A 21,854-nucleotide genomic window follows, 5' to 3' on the forward strand; every position below is an offset into this window, starting at 1 on the left:
ACTATTGATTTTTATTGGAAACATTTTCTTCTTTTGAACCCTGTGTAAGCCCTCACCTCTTTCAATGTTGAGGTGGAATCAATAGCGAATTTCATCCATACACATCCTAGATATTATTTGTTTAAAAAATGTCGTCTCCTTATTCCTTTTTTATTAGCAAAATTTTAACTTCGACGGATTAAGATATATACATATATCCGTCCCAGACATCCCCCCCACCCCCCTCTCCTACACACATATTCTCACATTTCCTACCCGTGATCATTTATTACATAATATGATATGACAATTACTTTATCTCTGTCTTCCTCCAAATTTTGTATGTCAGTTTATAGTCAGGTTTAACAGGTAACTCCCCCCCCCCCTTCTCTCTCTCTCTCTCTCTCTCTCTCTCTCTCTCTCCCCCCCCCCCCCCCCCCCCTTTCCTATCTGTATCCAAGATTGCATCAATCTTTTATACCCGAATCGGCCCTATTCGCCTTTTGATCATCACCGACAGGTGATCAATCAATCAATTATTTCCATTTCATCTACGGAAGCCACGCGGCTCCACCTTCACCCCCTCCCACTCTTTTCCCCGTCCCGTATTCCGACTGTCGATCTACTCGGCAGAGAGAAATCGATAAGGCATTTCCACATCCGTGATGGATATTGATCCGGCCTCGCAGTTTTATGAAAGACGTGATTGATCAAGTGCTCTCTCTCTCTCTCTCTCTCTCTCTCTCTCTCTCTCTCTCTCTCTCTCTCTCTCTCTCTCTCTCTCTCCACCCCCTCCCTCCCTCCCTCCCCACACCATATCCTCTCTTATCTTTTGTTTTGGAGTGATGGTATGGCATAGACGCATATTATTATGTCCCGTGACTGCTATTTAACGAGGTATTGATTGACTCGCGCTGAAACAGTACGTACACTTAGCTTTGTAATATTATTTTATTTTGTGAGTGGGGAAAAAGGGGTCCTTCAGAAGTCTTTTTCCCCTTTCAAAATGACGAATCACACTTCAAGTGAGGTTTGGACATGGTATGTAGCCACCCATTACCCATCTATCTGTCTGTCTGTCTGTCTGTCAATGTCTGTCTGTATGTCTATCTATCTATCTATCTATCTATCTATCTATCTATCTATCTATCTATCTATCTATCTATCTATCTATCTATCTATCTATCTATCTATCTATCTATCTATCTATCTATCTATTTATCTATCAATCTGTATATCTATCTATCTATGAGAATTTCTGCAGTTGAAACTACTTTAAATGGTAAAAAAATCCCCCAAAAACTAAACAAAGTTTTTAGTCTTTAAATCATTCTTTCGGTCTGTCCCAATTACCAAAAAGTCTATGCAGTTACCCAACTATTGAGAGGACAGAGAAACCACACATACTTTACGTGTCCAGGTGCGTTTGAATTTCGTGATGGTGATGATGATGATGATGATGATGATGATGATGATGATGATGATGGTGGTGGTGGTGGTTGTGGTGGTGATCGATGACGAAGACGGTGATGATGATGGCAATGATGATGTCTTTACTTCTACCCGTCTTACCCACTTCTCCTCCTCCTCGTCGCCATCTTCCGCCTCCTCTTCTTCCCCTCCTCACTCCACCACCTTCAGTGCCATGAAAGCCTTAGAGTTTTAACACTGTCGTAACCATTTATATCGTGTGTCGACGGCTAAGTCTTTCCAATATTTTAGCGCTCTGTAAAATATCTGGCCTTCCATCTACTTTCCAACATCGCGACGAGTCTTCTTGATATTTTGAAGAAAAACGAAAAGGAGAGAAGGAAGGGGGGGGGGGGGGGGGGGCAGGAGGAAGACAACGCTCTGAATAACATCCTGGGGGGATTTATTATGTATTGGGGCTTCTATCGATTATTCCATCACCCCCAATCTCTTGCTATCTGCGATCCGAGATGGCCCCATTCCACAGAAAATCACCCGTTCTTCCGGCCGGCCGCAATCCCTCATCACCCCCCTGTCCTCCAATAGGGACTGTTTTGCAATGAAATCCACAATCGGACTGGGTAGTCCGCCCACATACACACTTGCACTATAATATTAGTGGCCTGCGTCAAATATAAAGTTCTCAAGCCCATTGCCGGGTGAAAGTGAACGATATCCTACATATCTTCTGCCATTTGCTCCTCCAATCTCTCTCTCTCTCTCTCTCTCTCTCTCTCTCTCTCTCTCTCTCTCTCTCTCTCTCTCTCTCTCTCTCTCTCTCTCTCTCTCTCCATTTACTCCACCTTTTTTTCAATTATGACGGACTGTCTTATCGTCTCTGTATTATAAAAAAATATATCTTTGTAAATGATCTTTCTTTTTGTATTGTTTTGGCTTTAGGTCACCTAAAACTAGATCTTCATTCGACTGTTTACTTACACTTTTTCATTTATCCCATTTTGATGGACTGTCAGTCTTTTCTTCTCACTGTTTTCTAAATATATCTTTTGTAAACGATCTGTCTTCTTGAATTGTTATCATTTTTAGTTTTTAATGACTTATATTTTAGAAGCATCTGAGATCCTGTGCTTGCGTCTTGGTTAGGCGTATAGGTTCCCCGAAACTAAACCTTCATTTGACTGCATTTTTAGACTTATGAAAGATTTTTTTCAGTCTCTCTCTCTCTCTCTCTCTCTCTCTCTCTCTCTCTCTCTCTCTCCCCCCCCCCTCTCTCTCTCCCACCCCCCCTCTCTCTCCCTCTCTCTCTTTTTTTAATTTTTTATTTTTATTTTCGTTGCGATTGATAGATGAACCCAATAGACCCAAACATGATAGATAGATAGATGGACTCTATAGACCCAAACGAAGAAGGAATAAAGTCTTGAATCTACAACATAATAATGACGTTTGTCTCGATTCTCTCTCTCTCTCTCTCTCTCCCCCCCCCCCCCCCCCCCCCCCCCCCCCCCCCCCCCCCCCCCCCTCCCACACTGGCCCTGGATTGAATATCCAGTCTCTATAGACGATTGCTCCTGATATATCGTTATTATTGGTTACTACCAGCTACACCGAGTATTGCCAACTCCAAAGTCTGCAAGAGAGCAAAGCAACGTGTCGATCGATAGTCGGGAGAAAGAAAAAAAAAACACTATAGAATAGAATAGAAGGGGAAACACGAATTGAAGGTAGAGCCGTTGTGGTAGTGGTGGTAGTGGTCGATTTCGTGGTAGTGGTCGTGGCCAATATATTGATGAGGGCAGTGGTGCGGTGGTTATGGTAGTGGTAACATGTACACGAATCGATCGATACGCGGTAGGATTGAATATTGAACGGGGACACCACGGAACAGACGACAGAAGGAGAAGCACAAGCTGAGTGGTAGTTGTTATTCGCGATATTATTGTTGTCGTTGTCGTTGTTGGTGGTGGTGTTGATGATAATGGAGGTAGTAGTGCTTAGGTGGGCGAGAAAAGAGTCATTGTTATGGTCGTGGCTGTAAAGATAATGGTCTGGGTGGTATTGAGATGTGTTGTGTTGCTCGAAGCGGCGTTTTTGTCTGTTATATTGTATAATGTATGTACGTTTATGTATGTAATGCAATCAGGATATCGATCGACGTAGAATCGTGCCGCTGATATGCCCAAGAAGACATGTCTACTTGAAAACTTAAAAATTCGTAGTATTTTGGAGAAAAATAATATACACGCCATAATTAGCTTTTTAAAATCACCAATTCACCCTCACAATGTTTAATCAATACATCAACTTTCATTTTCAATAAGTTTTAATGATTTCGAGATGCTCCGAGATGCTCCTGAAGTTCTGAAATTGGAGCCAAAATTTCGTATTTCTACGAATTTTTCGTATTAGTAGACAGGTCTGGCTTAAGTGTACAGAGGATAGTGTTAAATCTCGGTTTTAATGAACAGTTTTGACACATGAGCAGGTATGTTTGTGGTCGCAGCGCTAGGTGTACTTTTAGAAGTTATGTGGTAGAAATAGCAACAACTGCTGCAAGCAACATCAGCGACTACCTCCGCCTATAATGGTAATGATTTAACGATGGTGGAGTGGAGGAGATTGATTGCATCATGGTATGAGAGTGACACGTTAAAAGAAATTTACAATATCGATATTTTAACAATGTAATCAAAGATTTGATCGTTGGTTGGGCTCTGAGTGTTATTTATGTTTTCTTCGCCAATAAAATAATATAATGAGAATGGAGACCTGCGGAAAGGAGCATTGAACTATATCGTCGGCCTTGCCTCATTGACCCCCTCCTCATTACTGCAATCATCATTATCTGTCTGTTACCATCACCACGGTCGCTATTCTCTCTTATCCTTGTCCCTCCACCACCGCCATCATCGTCGTCGTCGTCATCATCATCATCATCATCGATATTACCACTACCAGACCATACCATTTCAATCACAATTATCACATCATTATCATTATGATTATCACCATTAATACCTTCACGACCAATACACCTCTACTACATACAAACACCACCTTCATCATTACCAGCACCAGTGGTTCTAACGACCACCAGTTCCGAGCACTAACGACCACTACCAATCAGCTGAAGGTTGAAAGGAGGCACTGTCCCCAAGTATTGATCCCTTGCAACATTTAAAGGTTTCTGAACCCGCCTCTGTCACTGCTCTCTTGTTGGTTTCTTCTTTCGGTGTCCTCTTGCTGTCGGTCGCCTCTGTCTTGAGTGGAAATAAATGGATAGCCCCTGAATAGATAGATGAATGCAGTGGAACTGGTCCTGTGGTAATTAGATGGACAAAAGAAAAAAGATTAATATGACATTAGGTGGATGGGCAGGGCAGACGAATGCATGTACGAGAGAAGATGTGGGCGGCTGGTACCAGTAGCCTCACCGTACTACGTCTCGTCTTGTAACACCGCCAAACGACGCTAGGCTGAGCATTATCCTGTAATAATAGAATGATTGAATAAATCATAGGCAAAAATTCAATCTATCCATCCGTCATCTATCTATCTATCTATCTATCCATCCATCCATCCATCCATCCATCCATCCATTTTGTGTTTTCTCTTATTTTGATATTCGATTCAACTGTGGTTATCCTTATTGAACACTAACTAGAGTCCCAAGCGAAACAGCTGTCATCCTGATAACAATTCAACAAAACTAAATGAGCCTCTTTGAATTAGACCCGGAGAGATCTCGTTATTATGTTTATATTATTTCTATATTACACATGTTTTTAAAATTAATGTGTCTCATCTCCGTGTTGATGTGTACATCATTGTGATGATAATGGGCATACCGACCTTATTTTGTGTGTTAAAAAATCTGCCATGTCGTCATATGACAATGGTTGCATACCAATTATTATGTGTTATTTTTGCTGACTCAGTGGTAGTCATTTGTGATTATAATTATTGGTGTGTTGGCAAAGTTAGAACAGCCGGCACACTGTTGATACGTATGTGTGTGTGTGTGTGTGTGTGTGTGTGTGTGTGTGTGAGAGAGAGAGAGAGAGAGAGAGAGAGAGAGAGAGAGAGAGAGAGAGAGAGAGAGAGAGAGAGAGACGCCTTTTAAAGGATGTTGTCGCCCAATCGATAAGACACCATCAGCAGGAGCAGGTCGACGGGATAAAATAATTTGTAATCGGTGTCATTACGTGTGATGTCGTTATGGCAGTATCGAACCGTTTCTATATTATTATTTTTATATTACCACGGCAAGAATATTGCAATGATTATTTTTACTACAAATCAAAATCATATCAAAACAAAACCACAGCAACACTCCCCTTGTCTGTTTTATCCACCGTATAATTGAGAGTTTTTATTCATGGAACGGTGACGGGAAGTCGTATTTTGGTATGATAGCTCTTTCTCTGGTGCTGTGGAATGGGGGGACGGGGCTATTTGTTGTTTTATTCATTTATTTATCTTAAAAGAAAAATCATGCCATTTTCACTACCCTTTTGGCAAGACAACAGCAATCCCCTGTCAGTTCTTAAACTAAAACTAGAGTCGCGTTTCATTTTCTCTTTTATAAACCATTGCTGTATCCTTGTTTCAGATCCCAAGAAGAGGACAATTCAAATCAAGAGAAAGGGGAGGCAAGCAACACCCCGGGAGGGGCAGCAACCTCCTCGTCCGCGAACCCTCCCTCTTCTACGTCCGTCCTCGATAAACAACTGTCCAGCACCTCCTTCGAGTTGCAGAGAGGGCGGGCCAGGGAGAGGTTTAGCAAGAAGAAATTTGGACAGAAAGGATTTGAAAAGTAAGAATAGAAACCACAAAGATGACGACATTCGTAGATGGTTTAATTTTTTTTTTAATGGGGGGGGGGGGGGGGGGGGGTAATGTATGGGCTTGACAAGAGAGAGAGAGAGAGAGAGAGAGAGAGAGAGAGAGAGAGAGATTTTATATTTGTTTAAAAATCGTCATTATCGTTTGTTTTTTTTTTTAATATTTCAAAAGCATCAGTTTTTTTCCCCAACAACGTTTTTCCATTCTTTCGAAAACCAATATCTCCATCTCTTTCCCTGTGGGCTTATCCATTTATTGATTACAGTTAAAAGCCTAAATACCAGATATAAAATCGTCATATTTGAAAAGAGCCTCACGTTACCAATCTATCTATGGGTCTCGTGTTCGAGTGTTGTTCACTGTAGTAGTGTTGACGATGTAGTAGTATGTGTTCAACGGATCGTTTTATTTGTAATGTGTTGATCGTTGGCTGTTCCACACAAGTGTTGTTTTCTTGTTGCTTTTGGTTCTGGCAGTTTGACTATGGCTCTTTCTTTTTTTATAATCATCATCGGTATTTTATGTTATATGTTGTGTTTGGCCAGCTGGATAATCAACATGGTGTGTTGAACTAGAAACATTGTTAAATAGGCTCGATATATTCCTGTGTGTAATTTTGATCTTGATATATTTCCTCAAAGAACAATAATTTTAAATCACGTTTAAGGAAAGAAAACTTGTTAATTTTGAATGACATAACATTTCTAAATTGGATTTACGGATAACCCTTGAACTTGATATTGTTATTGTTTACTGTTCTTATTTCACTTAATTATATTAGAATAATCTACCCCTATCCTTGATAAATCCTTATCATTTAACTGCCAAAGCACTCCAATGAGATGTTAGGGTCATTGGCTGGATTGATAACATCCATCTTCCTTTTTTTTAAGGCACTGAAATGAAACTAAGCATCTCTGGCAATATGATAAAATTTAAAACTATTTTCCCCTTTGTTTTTATTTATTTATTATAAAAATATATTTATTGTAGAGTGAGTGCAGATGGATAAGGTTTATACTTTTAATAAAATTGAAAGCTTCAACCCTGTCGTGCTTGCTTAAAAAAAACAGACACACACACAAAAAAAAGCAAAAGCACCCCCCCCCCCAAATACAAAACAAAAACAGCAAAAAAAAAAAAGAAAGAAAGTTCGTGCTTCAAATATTTATTGATTAACAGCGCCTCTTATCTTGTCTAGCACTCTCACACGTTCTACTTTGAAGTTCTGAGAAAATTAGCATTAATTTTGGGGAAAAAGTGATACTTTTTTTCAAATGGTTGGAGTTGATTTGCAAGTCTGGTTTGATTTTTCTATTCAATACAGATTTTAAAACCAAATTTAAAAAAGAGGAAGTAAGGTGAAAATGATATTTTAGTTTTGATATGTCAGAAAAACGAAAATAACAGAGTTAACTATAAGGCATCATAGGTCAATAGTTTTTTTCTCTTGATATTTGGATTTTACTTCATAAAATACTGTTTTTGCCTTGAGAGTTGATCTGACTTAGTAGTACGGACTTAGTAGTACGGCAAGTGCTTCTATACCCTAAAAAACAATAGCAAAACCATAGTGATAACAGGGAACTGAACTTTTCATGACCTGTCTTTAATGTCTTCTCCATTCATCCTTATTTTAGGACGACTGGGTCTTTTGGTCGCCATGGAACCACCACTTCTAGCAGGACTCTTGAAGCATTGCGGTCACAGTCTGAAGCAGCAGTGGCAGCAGCAGCAGCAGCAGCGGCAGCCACCCCACAATCATCATCCACCACTTGCACCGCTACCACGCCTTCTTCATCTGTGATCACGGGAACTTCGTCATCAGCAGGGCTTATAGTCATAGATTCCAAAGACTCCAGCAAAGATCTCTCCATCACCAGCAAAGACATGAACCGTTCATCCTCTCATCAACAGCCCAGGTCTGTGGCTGCCTCCCCCAGCAGTCGGCACAGTGGTGGTCAGGGAAAGCTGCAGTCCAGTTCTATGTCCAGATCGGTTAGCAGAAGCAGGAGTCGGTCAAGGGGCTCTCGGTCGTCCAGTAGCCACAGTGATTCAACTGGTACTAGTCGCTCTACATCCCCACACAGAAAGTAAGTTATCTTCTTTGTTTCCACTAGTTTTTTGGGATTTTTTTTTTGCATAACAGAACTTTCTTGATAAAATCTTGGCAATCTCGAGAAAATTTAAAAAAAAGAAAAGTTGGACTGTTAAATATGTTAAATACATGTCCCAGGATTATGCAGCACAAAAAGCTCTAAATCTAGATTATATTACTACCGTTTTAGGTCATGATGGTATTGCTCTTTGAAAAGTTGGCCATTTTAAAATTTATTTAGTGTTGTGACTCGAGGACTACTCTGCAAGTCACTGCTTTCTCTGGTGTTCTCCCTGATTCCTTCCTTGTTCTGGCTTACAAATTTACTCCAAATAATGACTGAAATTCTTTCAAAACAGAAGGAGAGAGATGTATGCATGTCTTTCTGTCAAAAGATAATATCACCTTATTGTTGGAGGAATATTTGGAAGATATTCGATTTTTCCGTAGTTTGTCGTTCATTCATTCATTCATTCATTCAATTTCATCCATCTTTTTTCACAGTTACAGTAGTTCAGGTGCACGACCCCAGTCCATGGTTGGTGCCTCAAGGCTTGTGTCTAGTGAAGTGAAAGAAGCAAAAAAGGACGAGGAGGAAGGAGAAAGAAGGCCTTTGGGTATTTGTGTCACTGGCCTACCCCTCAGGTCTACAGGTATGTTTTACTCATCTCTTCATGGTTTCTTTTCAATTTATTGATAGACTCTGCCAGATCTAATCAGCATAGACTGATTTTTTTGGGGGGCCAAATTTGAATTATCCCCTCCAGATTAATCTGGCATTTTTGGTTTGATAACGATTTTTCTTCATCAAATTCAGATTTTTTTTGGTTTACAAAAATATTTAGATATTTTCTTGACGTTGCCTGTAGCAGCAGCTCTGTATTAATATCCAGTCGAGGGGAAGCAAGTTTCACAAGATGTATATGTCATCTTGTTTTTATCAAGTTCTTTTGAAACAAACAATTTATTGTCATCATTCAAAAAAAAAAAAAATTCTTACCTCAACCCATTGCCGCCCCCAGTCATCCCTTTTTGTTTCCTGTGTTATCATAAGCCCTTTAAGCTTTTGATGGGTCGAAGGTTAAGAATACCATGTTATGTAACCCCCCCCCCCTCCCATACACACACACACACACACACACACGCACACACACCTACCTGACCCACTTCCCCTTTATCTAAAGGAAATGTACTGGTACCAAATGCCCAAACTAGATGTTGCTACTTGGGCATTGTATCCTAAATGAGTCTCTTGACGATATTACTTTCCTGGTTTTTGAAAAAAAAGTTTTCCGTTCTGTCCTGACAGATTCCAGCCTGAGAGATGGATTGTACCATGAGTACAAAAAGCATGGAAAGGTGACCTTTGTGCAGGTCATGGGGGAGGGAGAAGGCAGATGTGCTGTTGTCAGCTTTAGAAAGTAAGTATGGTCAGTCATCTTTATGGGTTTTACTGGTGCTATCTTTAGTAGTCCTTTAGAGCCATTAAGCTCTGGCAACGGGAGTTTATTCTTTTGGGATTGTATTTTTGGTTGTAATTTGACATTTTTGAGAATTTTTTGATTGCCATCAATATCTTTTCATCTACCCACCTGTATATTGATTTATTTATTTTTGGTGTTAATTATTTTGCTTTACAGACCGGAGGATGCAAGTAAAGCACTAGAAGCTTCTCAAGGCAAAACCTTTTTTGGAGCCAAAATCAAGGTTTCTACGCATGAAGGAGTTGGTGAGTTGAACTTTGAAAATTTATATATATTTTTGGGCCCAAAATTTCGGAGGAAAATCAGTAAGAGAATAAATATCATTGTTCCCTCCTTCCTTTACTTATATCAGTTTCTGCCATGGGTATAAAAAGGATTTCTCAAGCATTAGGGAAGTAACCTCAAGATGTTCTGTCTGTACATTGGTTTCTATGAGAATGCCCATTCTGCCTAAGTTCCTGCTTTCCATTTTAAAAAAATCTGATTTCGCCTGTATCCTCAATTTGTTCCAACTGAAAGGCATGTAGTCAAAGTTATATTAATTATTTCTGGCTGTCTTATTCAGCCTGTAAGTCGATCAAGCACATTAGATTTGTTAAGAGACAAGGTAAAATTGGGCTTTAATTGCACGATCATTGATACACTCATTTAACAGTTTAATATTATCCAATAATTTCTTTTTCTTCTTTTTTTTTTTTTCATGGGGCTCGATGATACATTACGATAATTTTAGATCAAGTATTTAAAGTGAAAAATTTTGAAATTATTTTTAATATTATGCAAGGAAAGAACATTTATAAGTATGAACTCAAAATTAACAACAGCAGTGATGACGCTTTTATGAATACAAAAGTCGCACTCAATCAGAAGTATGGAATTCTATGGCTGTAAATCATGAAGCATTTACCTGTGTATTCCACCTGTAAACCTGTTTCTTAAAATGATTCTGGACCCCCCGGGTCACTTATTTAGCGCACTATCCACTTAATGTGCTCAAAGCGCTTTACAAAGGGTCCCTGGCCAACAGCAACACATAACATGTAGAACGAGACATGAGGCCTGTTAGGCGATATTGTAATTTTTTCCCTGACAGAGACAATGTTGTTAATGGCCAGGTACTCATTTTACAACTGAGTTTGGTGAGAGAATATGAGTAAAAAGCCTTCTCCAAGGACTCGACTATGCACCAAGCGAGGGTCGAACTCAGGACCTTCCAATCTGAGAGCGAGTGTCATACCACTAGACCACATAGCTGCAGTGAAGCTACTGTATTTGTTTTTCCATCATCCCTCATGCTTTTTAATTTTAATGTTGTCAACAGAGGTAGATGACAATGATCCAAGACTGAACGACATTGACTCCATGGATGAATACCACCTCAAATCGACCAGGACCTTGTTTGTTGGAAATCTTACCAAGGAGACAACTATCATGGAGCTCGTTGAGAAATTCAAGCCCTTTGGAGAAATCATAGTGTGTTTTTTTTTGTTTTTTTTTTTTGTTATTTAAAAATTACAGTTCAACTTAAAAACATTAATATTATTTAGAATTACATTATTGTCACTTTGATACTATCTGGGAGGAAGATAAGAATAATGTCTCTAAAATGTGTTTGCATTAAACAAAGTTTAGTTGGAGTTGGATGGCGCAAGGAGAAGAAAGAGGGAGAAAAAAACAAACCATCAAACAAAACAAACAGTAGCTGACATGATTTGATTTCAACCCTTGATTAAACATAATTATGATTTTAAACAGTACTTTGAGAATAATTTTGAACAGTCCTAAATCAAACCAAATACTATCATTTTAACTTTTTATTTAGTTATTTTATAAAGGAAATGGCAAGACTGTTAGTTGCAGCCATAGCATCTGGTGGTTGCAAAGTTGTTTTTTTAATGTAATCTTGGAACTAATTACCATATTCTTGAATGGTTGTTCAGCCAACCTTTACTTAATTCACGGGAGTATAATAGCAAATGTTGTTCAACTGTAATGGGAGTGAAATGAAGAATTCTTACAGTCCTCACTTTAGATAATAGTGGAATTAAATCATAAAATGATTGTCAAGGAAAGAATGATACAGTACTTCTTGGATTCTAGCGGGCTCTGAAATACAACATGCTGTAGCTGGGTGACAGAATGTATTGGTAACCTGCCTCCCATGAGCCTCAGACTTTTGCACACTCTGATTCTAGCACGCTTTTTGGCTTCTCCCAAGACCGCGATAAAATCCAATGAGTACTGTATTCCTAATCGTCCTGATTACCTGACCATTTATTATGTTATCTTACAGGACGTGGACATCAAGCGTCAAGGTGCCATCACTGCATTTGGCTTTGTTCAGTATGTCGATATCGTCAGTGTGGTCAATGCATTGAAGGCTATGGAAGGAGAGCACATTGGCACCAACAAGATAAAGGTATGGGGATAGGTTACAAGATATGTACTAATTTGGTTTTAGGAAAATTTCACAGACGGAGGTTCACTTCATTTTATTGTACATATTTATTAAACATTGGGGATAGTTTAATTTGGGGAGAATATGTTCATAAAACATCATTGTACATTGTTTTTCAGAGAGAGAGAGTGTAAATGTTTTATTTGATGTAATGTCAGGACATTTTTTTCCCTCCTTTGGTTTCTCTTGAAATTACTAAGCGCAACCTTTTTAATGACTTATGATGTCATCACACTTCTGTTGCATCAGTCTTTTTAATGTTTTACTTTTCAGCTTGGCTTTGGCAAGAGCATGCCAACATACTGTGTGTGGTTGGATAACATTCCAGGTGACACAACCACTCGATCTCTTAAGAGTTGGTTTCAGAGGTATGGGGACATCAACAGTTGCTACGTGGACAGGGATAGGAGCAAAGCCATTATCTTTTATGGCTCTTATGAAGATGCTCAACACTGTGTTAATGATATTAAGATGAGGCCGCACATCATGAAGAAGAAGTTGCAGGTATGAACAAGCACAACCATCACTACTACTTTGTGTTTGATGTCTTAATGATTGTCTGTTGATTATGGAAAACCCCAAAAGCCACATCATTTGTTAATAAACCGAAGCTGAAATTTTACCTTCACTCAAGTGACACTACCTTGCATTCCGGAAGTTACATTGACAGTGGCTAGTGTTGCTACAGCTGATCAGTTGTAACAATGTCAGCTCACCTAGCGGTATTTCAATATTTAGCACCTATCCCAGAAAATATACTTTTTTGATCTGATAGCGATAATTTATGGTACAAGATATTTATTGAGAGAGAGCAAACTTAGTAAGAATTCATGAAACCTGTAATATTTGTAATTTTTACAAACAGTACTTTGACAGATTACTGGACATAAGAAATACATCTTTTTATAAAAAGTAAAAAATGTGCGTCAGCAACAAACTCAGTTATAAAATTATTTTCATTCTCCATAAGTTGTCTCAAAACTTGAGAACTACTAATATTAATATCTAGAACTTCAGCTATCTTTTTATTTCAAATAGTTGAGTGGTGGAATGATCTATACACACAAAGAGACGCATACACACACAGAGATGCACACATACAATAAAGGAATTTCCTACAAACTCACAAACGTGGCTAACATTCATTCTTCTTTTGCCACATTCCCCCCAAATAAGCAGAGCCTGGTCAGTAATCCCTTTTATCCATTAATTCCTGTCTTTTGTATTGACAGGTTGATTTTGCGAGCAGAGAGTGCCAGGCAGACTTCTTAGACAAAATGGAGGCATCAAACCAGATCAGGGCTAGCCAGAGACCTGACGAGAGGGGCATTTTAAAATTCAGACAGCAGAGAAGTTTTGATAGCTTTCAAGATGATGGGTAAGTAAATAAACATAACTCTTCCTATCTAGCACACACTCCAAAAAAAAAAAATGAATGATGATGATAATCACTTCAACTCACCTTACTTCAGAATACCACTTTGGAATACCAAAAAAATTTTTATTCTCTATTGTCTTCTGGCACTTTTCTATTCACTTCATATCTTGTTGTTACCAACATAAGTGCCTGCTCCACTCACTTTTCTGAATTAAAAATTCACCCCATACACCGGAGCATACTCAATGTCTCAATCGTTTCTATGTTATATGTTTGTGTTGAGAATATTGGCTATTAAGCTTAACTGCTGGTCAAAATTATTCGCGATGGTGGTGTACGAACGAATCGGCGGTCTCAAGAAGTGGGTGAGAGAGGGATCTAGTAATGACTTTGGGTTTGAAACGAATATTTTTGTGTTCGTGGATAGCTCACACAGTAGAGCCACGCTCTCACCTGCCAGGCGGAGTTGTCGTACCAATAAGGTCGCAGGTTCGAACCCCACACCGCCGCGAAAAAATTTTTATTCTCTATTGTCTTCTGGCACTTTTCTATTCACTTCATATCTTGTTGTTACCAACATAAGTGCCTGCTCCACTCACTTTTCTGAATTAAAAATTCACCCCATACACCGGAGCATACTCAATGTCTCAATCGTTTCTATGTTATATGTTTGTGTTGAGAATATTGGCTATTAAGCTTAACTGCTGGTCAAAATTATTCGCGATGGTGGTGTACGAACGAATCGGCGGTCTCAAGAAGTGGGTGAGAGAGGGATCTAGTAATGACTTTGGGTTTGAAACGAATATTTTTGTGTTCGTGGATAGCTCACACAGTAGAGCCACGCTCTCACCTGCCAGGCGGAGTTGTCGTACCAATAAGGTCGCAGGTTCGAACCCCACCACCGCCGCGAAAAAATTTTTATTCTCTATTGTCTTCTGGCACTTTTCTATTCACTTCATATCTTGTTCAACTCACCTTACTATATTGTCTTGAATTACATAAAACTGGAACTTTTTAAAGGGAACTTAAACCTTCCAACTATCTGTCCCAAGCTGTCTGCCACAACATAAATCAAATAGTTGTCAGAATCTGAAAAGTTGAACTTATTTTAGAAGAGAATGTAGATGAAAAGAAGTAAGTTAGAGGAAGATTGGACATGAACATGGAAATGATATAAACATAAAGGAAAACATTCACACCTTTGGTTCTTGGATCAAGGTGTCACAAACTAAAAATGGTTGATTAAATTTTCTCATAAGCCAGTGAAAACTTGTTTGTGAATTTATTAAAGCATTCGTATATAATGTACACACTCCATGAGAAAGTAATACCTATATTTTGGAGACTGCTTAATAAAAGCAGAAAGAAAAATTCACCCAAAAAAAATAATCCTCAAGCAAAACAAAAAAAAAGGCTCCTGTTTTCTGGATTGATTTTGATTGATTGTTCAAAATGTGGTAAATAATTGAGACTTTAAAAAAAGTAACATTGACATTCTGTTTTCATGAAAATATGATTTTAATTATGCATTTTCATCAATATTTATACTTAGTCTGACCAAATCAGCTAAAATGATAAACATAATTACTAACGGATCTAAGCATTGTGAAATATTTTATGATCACCCAATGATAATGTTCATTTCATTTCAGGAGTCCCACAAGTTATGGCTACAATTCTCGTAATCAAAGCAGCTACAGCTCCAGGAATGGACGTACCCCATCAACCACCAATGCCTCCAGTAGCTCCAGTAGTTTCAGAAGGAGTGGAATTCGACAGTATGAGTATAATGATGAAAATAGCAACTACTCTAGCTCTCGGAGATCGTCAAGGTATTTGTTAGTCATTTAAGTACTTATATTACCCTCTTGTTAATTTGAGCTTTTAAAAATTTATATTATGATGTATCATATGTTCAATTTCAAACTTCTGATACATTTATTTTACGTTTTAACATATCAATATTGGGTTGGATTTTACAAATGTGATTGTGAGATCTGTTGTCCTTTTCTCTCTCTCCTGTCCTTTTCTATCTCTGTTTTCTGTCCTATTCTTAGAATGGTTTACTTGTATTTGCTCAGACCCTGTCTGAAGTCCATGGAGGAGGAAGTTACATATCAACATGCATGTTTTTTTTTCTGTCAGTCGTCTGTCTTAGAATATGAGTTTTAGAAACCATCCGTGATAACTTCAACTTCTTCTCGTGGCCTTTGTGACCTGTTGCAAATACTGTACTTTTAATTTGTCTAATTGTCCTGTGTGTTGTGTCATGTACATGGTCTAAAATTGCTGCAAATTTTAATTATGATTTAAAAAGATTATACAATCTTTTTTAAAAAGAATTTGCTTTAAGAGCAAACCAATAAAATTAGATTTGCATTATGCTGTTTGATTCTTGTATAGCCCAGTACATTGCTTGAGTTAATGATAATTACAATTTTGCAATAAATTTATCAAATTTTTCTTTTCAATTCAACTTTGAATCTTTTCTGTTGTTTTTTTTTTAACAGGAGAAGTGGAGTAGATGATTACAATCAGTCCAGCTCTTACTATTCTAAAGGAACTGGTGAGGATTATGACCAAGTTCTTCGTGATTATGGGCACAGTCAGCGTGAACGAAGGGAACGTGACCATAGCCCTCGCCATTCTGTAGATCGAAGGGATGATTCACGAAGGAGCTCCAGGGACCACTCTCTTGATCGTTACGACGATCGATCAAAAGACCGCCAGGTTGACCTTTACAACAGTCGGGATACAAGTCCTAGCAGTGATCATAATTCTTACAGGTCAGATAGTCGGTATAGAACTTCTCGTGACAAATATTCAACGTCGAGGGATCGATATGAGGATAAATCTGACGATAAAGATATTCTCATGTCATCTCCTGTTTACCTCAACCATAGTAGTAATCATGATGACTTACATCGTCGTCGATCTCGATCTCAAACACCATCCACCCCAACCCATGAAGATTCGTATAACAAAATGTACTATATGGATGAATTTAAGCGTTCTTCTGTAAATGATAGTGATTATGATTCATTTTCCAGTCTACAGAAAAGGAAGGATATTGACGATTCTAGTAAGATAAAATGGTCAACTAAGTTGGGTGCAGAGGTGGCAAAAACTGCTGAGAAAAGTCGTAAAAGAACTCACGAGGAGTCTGGACTGAGTGATTCGTCTTGCAAATTGGATGTAAAAATGTTGAAAAAGCTGGAGAAATCTTCTGGCAGTTTGTCAAAGGATAAGATGCGTATGATTTTCGAACAATTAAAAGGTAGTCGTAGTTTAAAGCGTAGTCCAACATCACCTGGCAGTCATGGGGATTCTGAAAATGGATCTGTTAGTGAGGGAGATCTTCATCACCAAAAACAACAATTGCTTCTGGAGTTGCAGGAACTTCACGAAGAAGGTATGGGAACCAGTGACACAGACTCGCCTCGATCAGCAAAGGTGAGGTCTGTTGCTGTGAAAGAAGCGCTTTGTAATTCTGGTCGCAATCCAACGGATAGAAGACATGAGGAGAGATCTAGAAGAGTTGAACTCAATCACAAACTCAAGGATAAGAGATTCAATATGGCAAAGAGTGATAGGTTAAGTTTAACAGATGAAATGGGCTCCTCTAGAGAAGATAAGAGTCCCTTGGAAGAAAGGGATGATAACAGTGACTATGACTATGATTCCAGTTCTAAGTCCACCAGTAAGAGGAGGAGGCTGGAGTTGAGGGAAAGCAAGAGAAGTTTTCTTAGTAGTTTGGATGGTAGTGACAATGATGATTTTGACCTGCATTCTGACAAGATCAGTGATCATCACCATCGTCTAAATCATCACCATAGGGGTGTCTGTGATAATGTGATGGATACATCTAGAGGTGTGGCCACTAAATTATTTGATAAGGACAGAGATGGGAGCGGGAAATTAATAGATAGCTTGTCCTCGTCATGTGATACTAGAGACCTCTCTAAAGATAGACTGATTAGTGATAGAGATCTTCCTGTGATAAAACATCGTTCTTCATCATCGTCAAAATTGCATGCGTCATCCCGTTACCATCATGAATTCAGTGTTCAGGACAGTCCCCTTGGCCAGTTTAGTCCAGATATCAGTGAAGATCATACACAAGACTCAATCACCTCAGAGAATTCTTTCACAGAAAAGAGTGGTAGTTCTGTCAAACATCGCTCGCGCTCTCCAAGTCCCTGGCAATGCTCCCCTCCTCGCTCTCCCTCTGACAAGGATAACAACTCCGGTAGTGAACTGGACTTTTATCATAAGGATTATCTACCTGATCCTCTACCTGATGATATAGTTTTATCAGAAGAGGAATCTAGTGATCCATCTCAGGTTCCTGGAGAACCATCCTTGGAAGAACGCATTCGGGCCATCGATGAAATAATGAACATGACATCCAGCTCAAAATCATCTGATTCTGTTCTCCTCGCATCATCTCTCTCTAACAAGGATATGACCAACAATAATGAAAATATCACTTCTTTGTATTCCAAATATCGCATCAGGAAAAGGGATAGCAATTTGCTTATTGGCAAGGATGGTTTGTGTGATAATAAAAAGCCTGAGCCCTCTGTGATAATGCAACAGGTGTTGGCAAAGAAAAGTATTCTTGATCAGGATTACAAACGACTGGAGCAGATGAATGAGAAATATGACCCAAAAGGATTACTAACATCTATTTCCTCCCACCAGCAGAAGGATAATAGTGCTTTGAATAGTATTTCTGTGAAAGTGGAGCCTAATTCTATTCTGTCGGATAAGAATATTATAAAAAGTGAGTGTGAATTGGGATTAAAATCACCTTCTTCTGTTGTTTTATCGTCATCATCATCGTCTATTTCATCGTCAACGTCGCTGTTGTCATTATCACAACCCTTATCTACGTCATTATCGTCGTCTTTGTCACATCCAGTGACCATGTCACCGTCAATGCTTCAGCCTACAGTAACTACTCTATCGGCTGGCTCCACGGAAACAACCCTCACAACATCAAATGTTTATACATCTGTAGTTGTTAGTTCTGCTGTCTGCTCAAGTTCTGTAGCTCCTGCTGCTAGCATTAATTTTAAAACAGAGGAAGTATTAAATTCTACAAACTTGTCATCATCAATATCATTAACATCGGGAACAACAAATAAGATAGACTATTCTGTGATCACTGCTGCACTTTCTCCTAAACACTGCCCTTCTTTTTCTTCTTCATTATCATCATCATTATCAGTTACTTCATGTTCATCCACATCATCCTCATTATATACAAATTCATCGTCATCAGTAGCGTGCTCTTCCATCTCATCATTATCATCCTCATCAATATCAAAGTCCTCAATATCTCACCCCATATCTTCATTATCAGCATCACAACAATCCAAATTATCAGTCTCATCATCATCATCATCACCATCATCATTATCCACCCCACATTTATCATCAAGTAAACACTTATCCCCCAGACATCCCTCCTCTTTAATAACCCCATCCACATCATCTTCCCCCACCCAATTGGTCACCTCAACCCTCCAGCCCTCCCTTCTTGTCAATGAATTGCCGAGTGGGACTTCAGCGGCCACTCCATTTACTCAGGGACCTGATACTAAATCTCAACTTACCCCAACACCAGGTTCTGAGGCCCCTCCCCTCCATTCACCCTCATTCACACCTGAAAAATACAGGTCAGGCCATACCTCTAGCCCAAGAATGTCTGGTTTTCAGCAACATGAACAGGGAGAGAAAGTGTCCAAATTAACCAACAGCAAGGTGGAAGACAAACTTACAGACTCTGATAGAATTAAAAAAGAGATGGATAATGCTGATGTCTCAGATGATAGTGATGTTGTCAAGAAAATAACATTCTCTAAAGATGGTGCCGTGTCAGAACCTGAAATTGAATCTCCACTGTCAGAAAAATCAGAATCATCAAGCACAGTATCCTTGTCAACTCTCGACACCAAATCTCAAGGTAAGGCGCCACATCTTCTGACCCCGCTAAGTGTAAATGTGGACAGTTCGAATGCTACTTCAAGCCCTAGTCCATCTCGGCCTAGCCCTAGTATTGTCAAATGCAAAGATGAAATTTCTCCGCCATTTGGAGACAGTGTTTTCAAACTAGAACCTTTATCTTCATCTAAATCTAAAGAAAATATGGTTGCAGGGAAGAGAGACATTGAGGTGAAAGAGGATTTGGGACTTTCCATTCCAAAGGAAAATGGTCCCACATTATTAGGAGCTGACAGTCCCGTAGTTATGAGTGTGACAAGCAAAGGCAATCTAGAAAAGAAAGATTTTAGTTCTTTACAAGAGTCGTCATCAATATTTCAGAAAGAAAAAGATAATATTTCTTGTATTAGTCCTTTGGCAAATCTCCAATCTGACACAAAAAGTATTTCAAAACCAAATGTTTCTGCATCATCCTCAAGTACATCATCCTCATCCTTACCAGCTTCAACCTCTACATCATCAATATCTTCCACCACAACTTTATCTTCATCTCACAAATTAAAAGCTGATGGGGATAGGACTGAGAAGAAATCTGGTAGCAAAACAAGCTCTCACCACTCTAAAATGGCAAATAATAATAAATCAGAACCACTTTTTGCACCAGACGTCAAGATAGATCAGAATCAGAAAAATGATTCAAAACACCAAAGCAGCAATAATAACCTGAATAAAGACAAAAGCTCTTCTTCCAGTAGTCTGAAGTCAAACAGTACATCTGATAAGAAATCTCCAAAAACGTCTGCTAAAGAGAATCATGAGAAGAGCAAAGAATCTGAATTGGACAAAACAGAAAAGAAGTCTGATTCTGTTAATTCTGATAAAAGTCGACACGAATCATCTAAGAATAAGGATGGCGATAAGTCCAAGGTCAAGGATAAGGACAAACGAGATCAGAATAAAGACGATGGGAAAGGTAAACAGAAAGACAGGGAAGACATTAAAAGTGAGAAAAAGGTTGAGAAGAAGAAAGAAGAGAAAAAAGTAGACAAGAAAGTGTCAAAAGATACCAAGACCAGTTATGATACTGTCAAGAAAGACAAGTTAACCAAAATAAAGGACAAATTGAAGGATTCAAAGGAGAAAAAGCTTATTCCAAATCTGTCATGTGTGAGTAAACACTCTGATTCACCCGTAGTGAAACATGATAGCAAGTCTAGTGCAAAATCAGATAGTAAAGATGGCAAGTCAAAGTCAGAGGCTGTCTCAAAAGAATCCCAGTCATCAAAATCAGATAAAGATTCTGGAGGAAGTAAAACATCATCTACTGCTAAATCTGATGGAAAGTCGAAGTCTGATTCTTCCAAACCCAGTAAAGAAGACACCAAAGAGTCGTCAACTTTATCCAAAAAAGGTGATGTGACCAAATCAAAAACTGAAAAGGAAAGTAGCAAATCTCACAAGCACGTTGATAAGAAACAGAAACAGAAGGATGAAGAGAGGGCAAAGATGAAAGAGGAAAGAGAGAAGCAGAAAGAGAAAGAGGAAAAAGAGCGAAAGGAAAAGGAAAGAGAAGAGAAGGAAAAACAGAAGGAAAGGGAGAGAGAGGAGAAAGAAAAACAAAAAGAAAAGGAGAGAGAGGAGAGGGAAAAACTGAAAGAAAAAGAGAGACTTGAGATGGAGGAGAAAGAGAGAAGGGAAAGGGAAGAACGAGAAAGATTGAAGAAAGAGAGGGAGGAAAAAGAAAGAAAAGAAAAAGAAGAGAGATTGAGGAAAGAGAAAGAGGAGAAGGAAAGGAAAGAAAGGGAAGAAAAATTGAAGAGAGAGAAGGAAGAAAAAGAGAGAAAGGAAAGAGAAGAAAAGGAAAGGAAGCGTGAGAAAGAGGAAAAAGAACGGAAAGAAAAAGAAGAGAAGATGAAAAGGGAAAGGGAAGAAAGAGAAAGGAAGGAGAAAGAGGAGAAAGAAAGGTTGAGAAAGGAAAAGGAAGAGAGGCAGAAAGAAAAAGAGCGTGAAGAGAAGGAGAAGAGACAGAAACAAAAGGAAGAGAAAGAGAGGCGTGAGAAAGAAGAGAAGGAGAGAGAGAAGCAAAAGGCCAAGGAAAAAGAACGCAAAGAAAAGGAAAAGAAGGAGAAAGAGAGAAAAGAGAAAGAAAGAAAGGAGAAGGAAAGGAAAGAGAAAGAGAAGGAGAAGAAATTGAAAGAAGAGAAAGCAAAAAAAAAAGAGAGAAAGGAGAAG

The 21,854-nt window shown here is 38.8% G+C and overlaps 1 protein-coding gene across 1 annotated transcript in view; it reads left to right on the forward strand.

Annotated features, from left to right (window-relative positions):
- LOC144970295 (uncharacterized) overlaps nucleotides 1–21,854 on the forward strand; it is an 80,866-nt gene that overhangs the window by 43,432 nt on the left and 15,580 nt on the right. Inside the window, 11 exon segments of the mRNA XM_078909781.1 lie at nucleotides 6,023–6,226; nucleotides 7,896–8,348; nucleotides 8,858–9,006; nucleotides 9,663–9,774; nucleotides 9,994–10,082; nucleotides 11,159–11,310; nucleotides 12,131–12,256; nucleotides 12,569–12,799; nucleotides 13,528–13,673; nucleotides 15,326–15,505; nucleotides 16,184–21,853. Coding sequence (XP_078765907.1) covers nucleotides 6,023–6,226; nucleotides 7,896–8,348; nucleotides 8,858–9,006; nucleotides 9,663–9,774; nucleotides 9,994–10,082; nucleotides 11,159–11,310; nucleotides 12,131–12,256; nucleotides 12,569–12,799; nucleotides 13,528–13,673; nucleotides 15,326–15,505; nucleotides 16,184–21,853 — 7,512 coding nt within the window.

Source organism: Berghia stephanieae, chromosome 4, assembly GCF_034508935.2.
Source record: "Berghia stephanieae isolate SIO BIC M18660-M18661 chromosome 4, UCSD_Bste_1.3, whole genome shotgun sequence".
In the NCBI taxonomy this organism is placed as follows: Eukaryota; Metazoa; Mollusca; class Gastropoda; order Nudibranchia; family Aeolidiidae; genus Berghia; species Berghia stephanieae.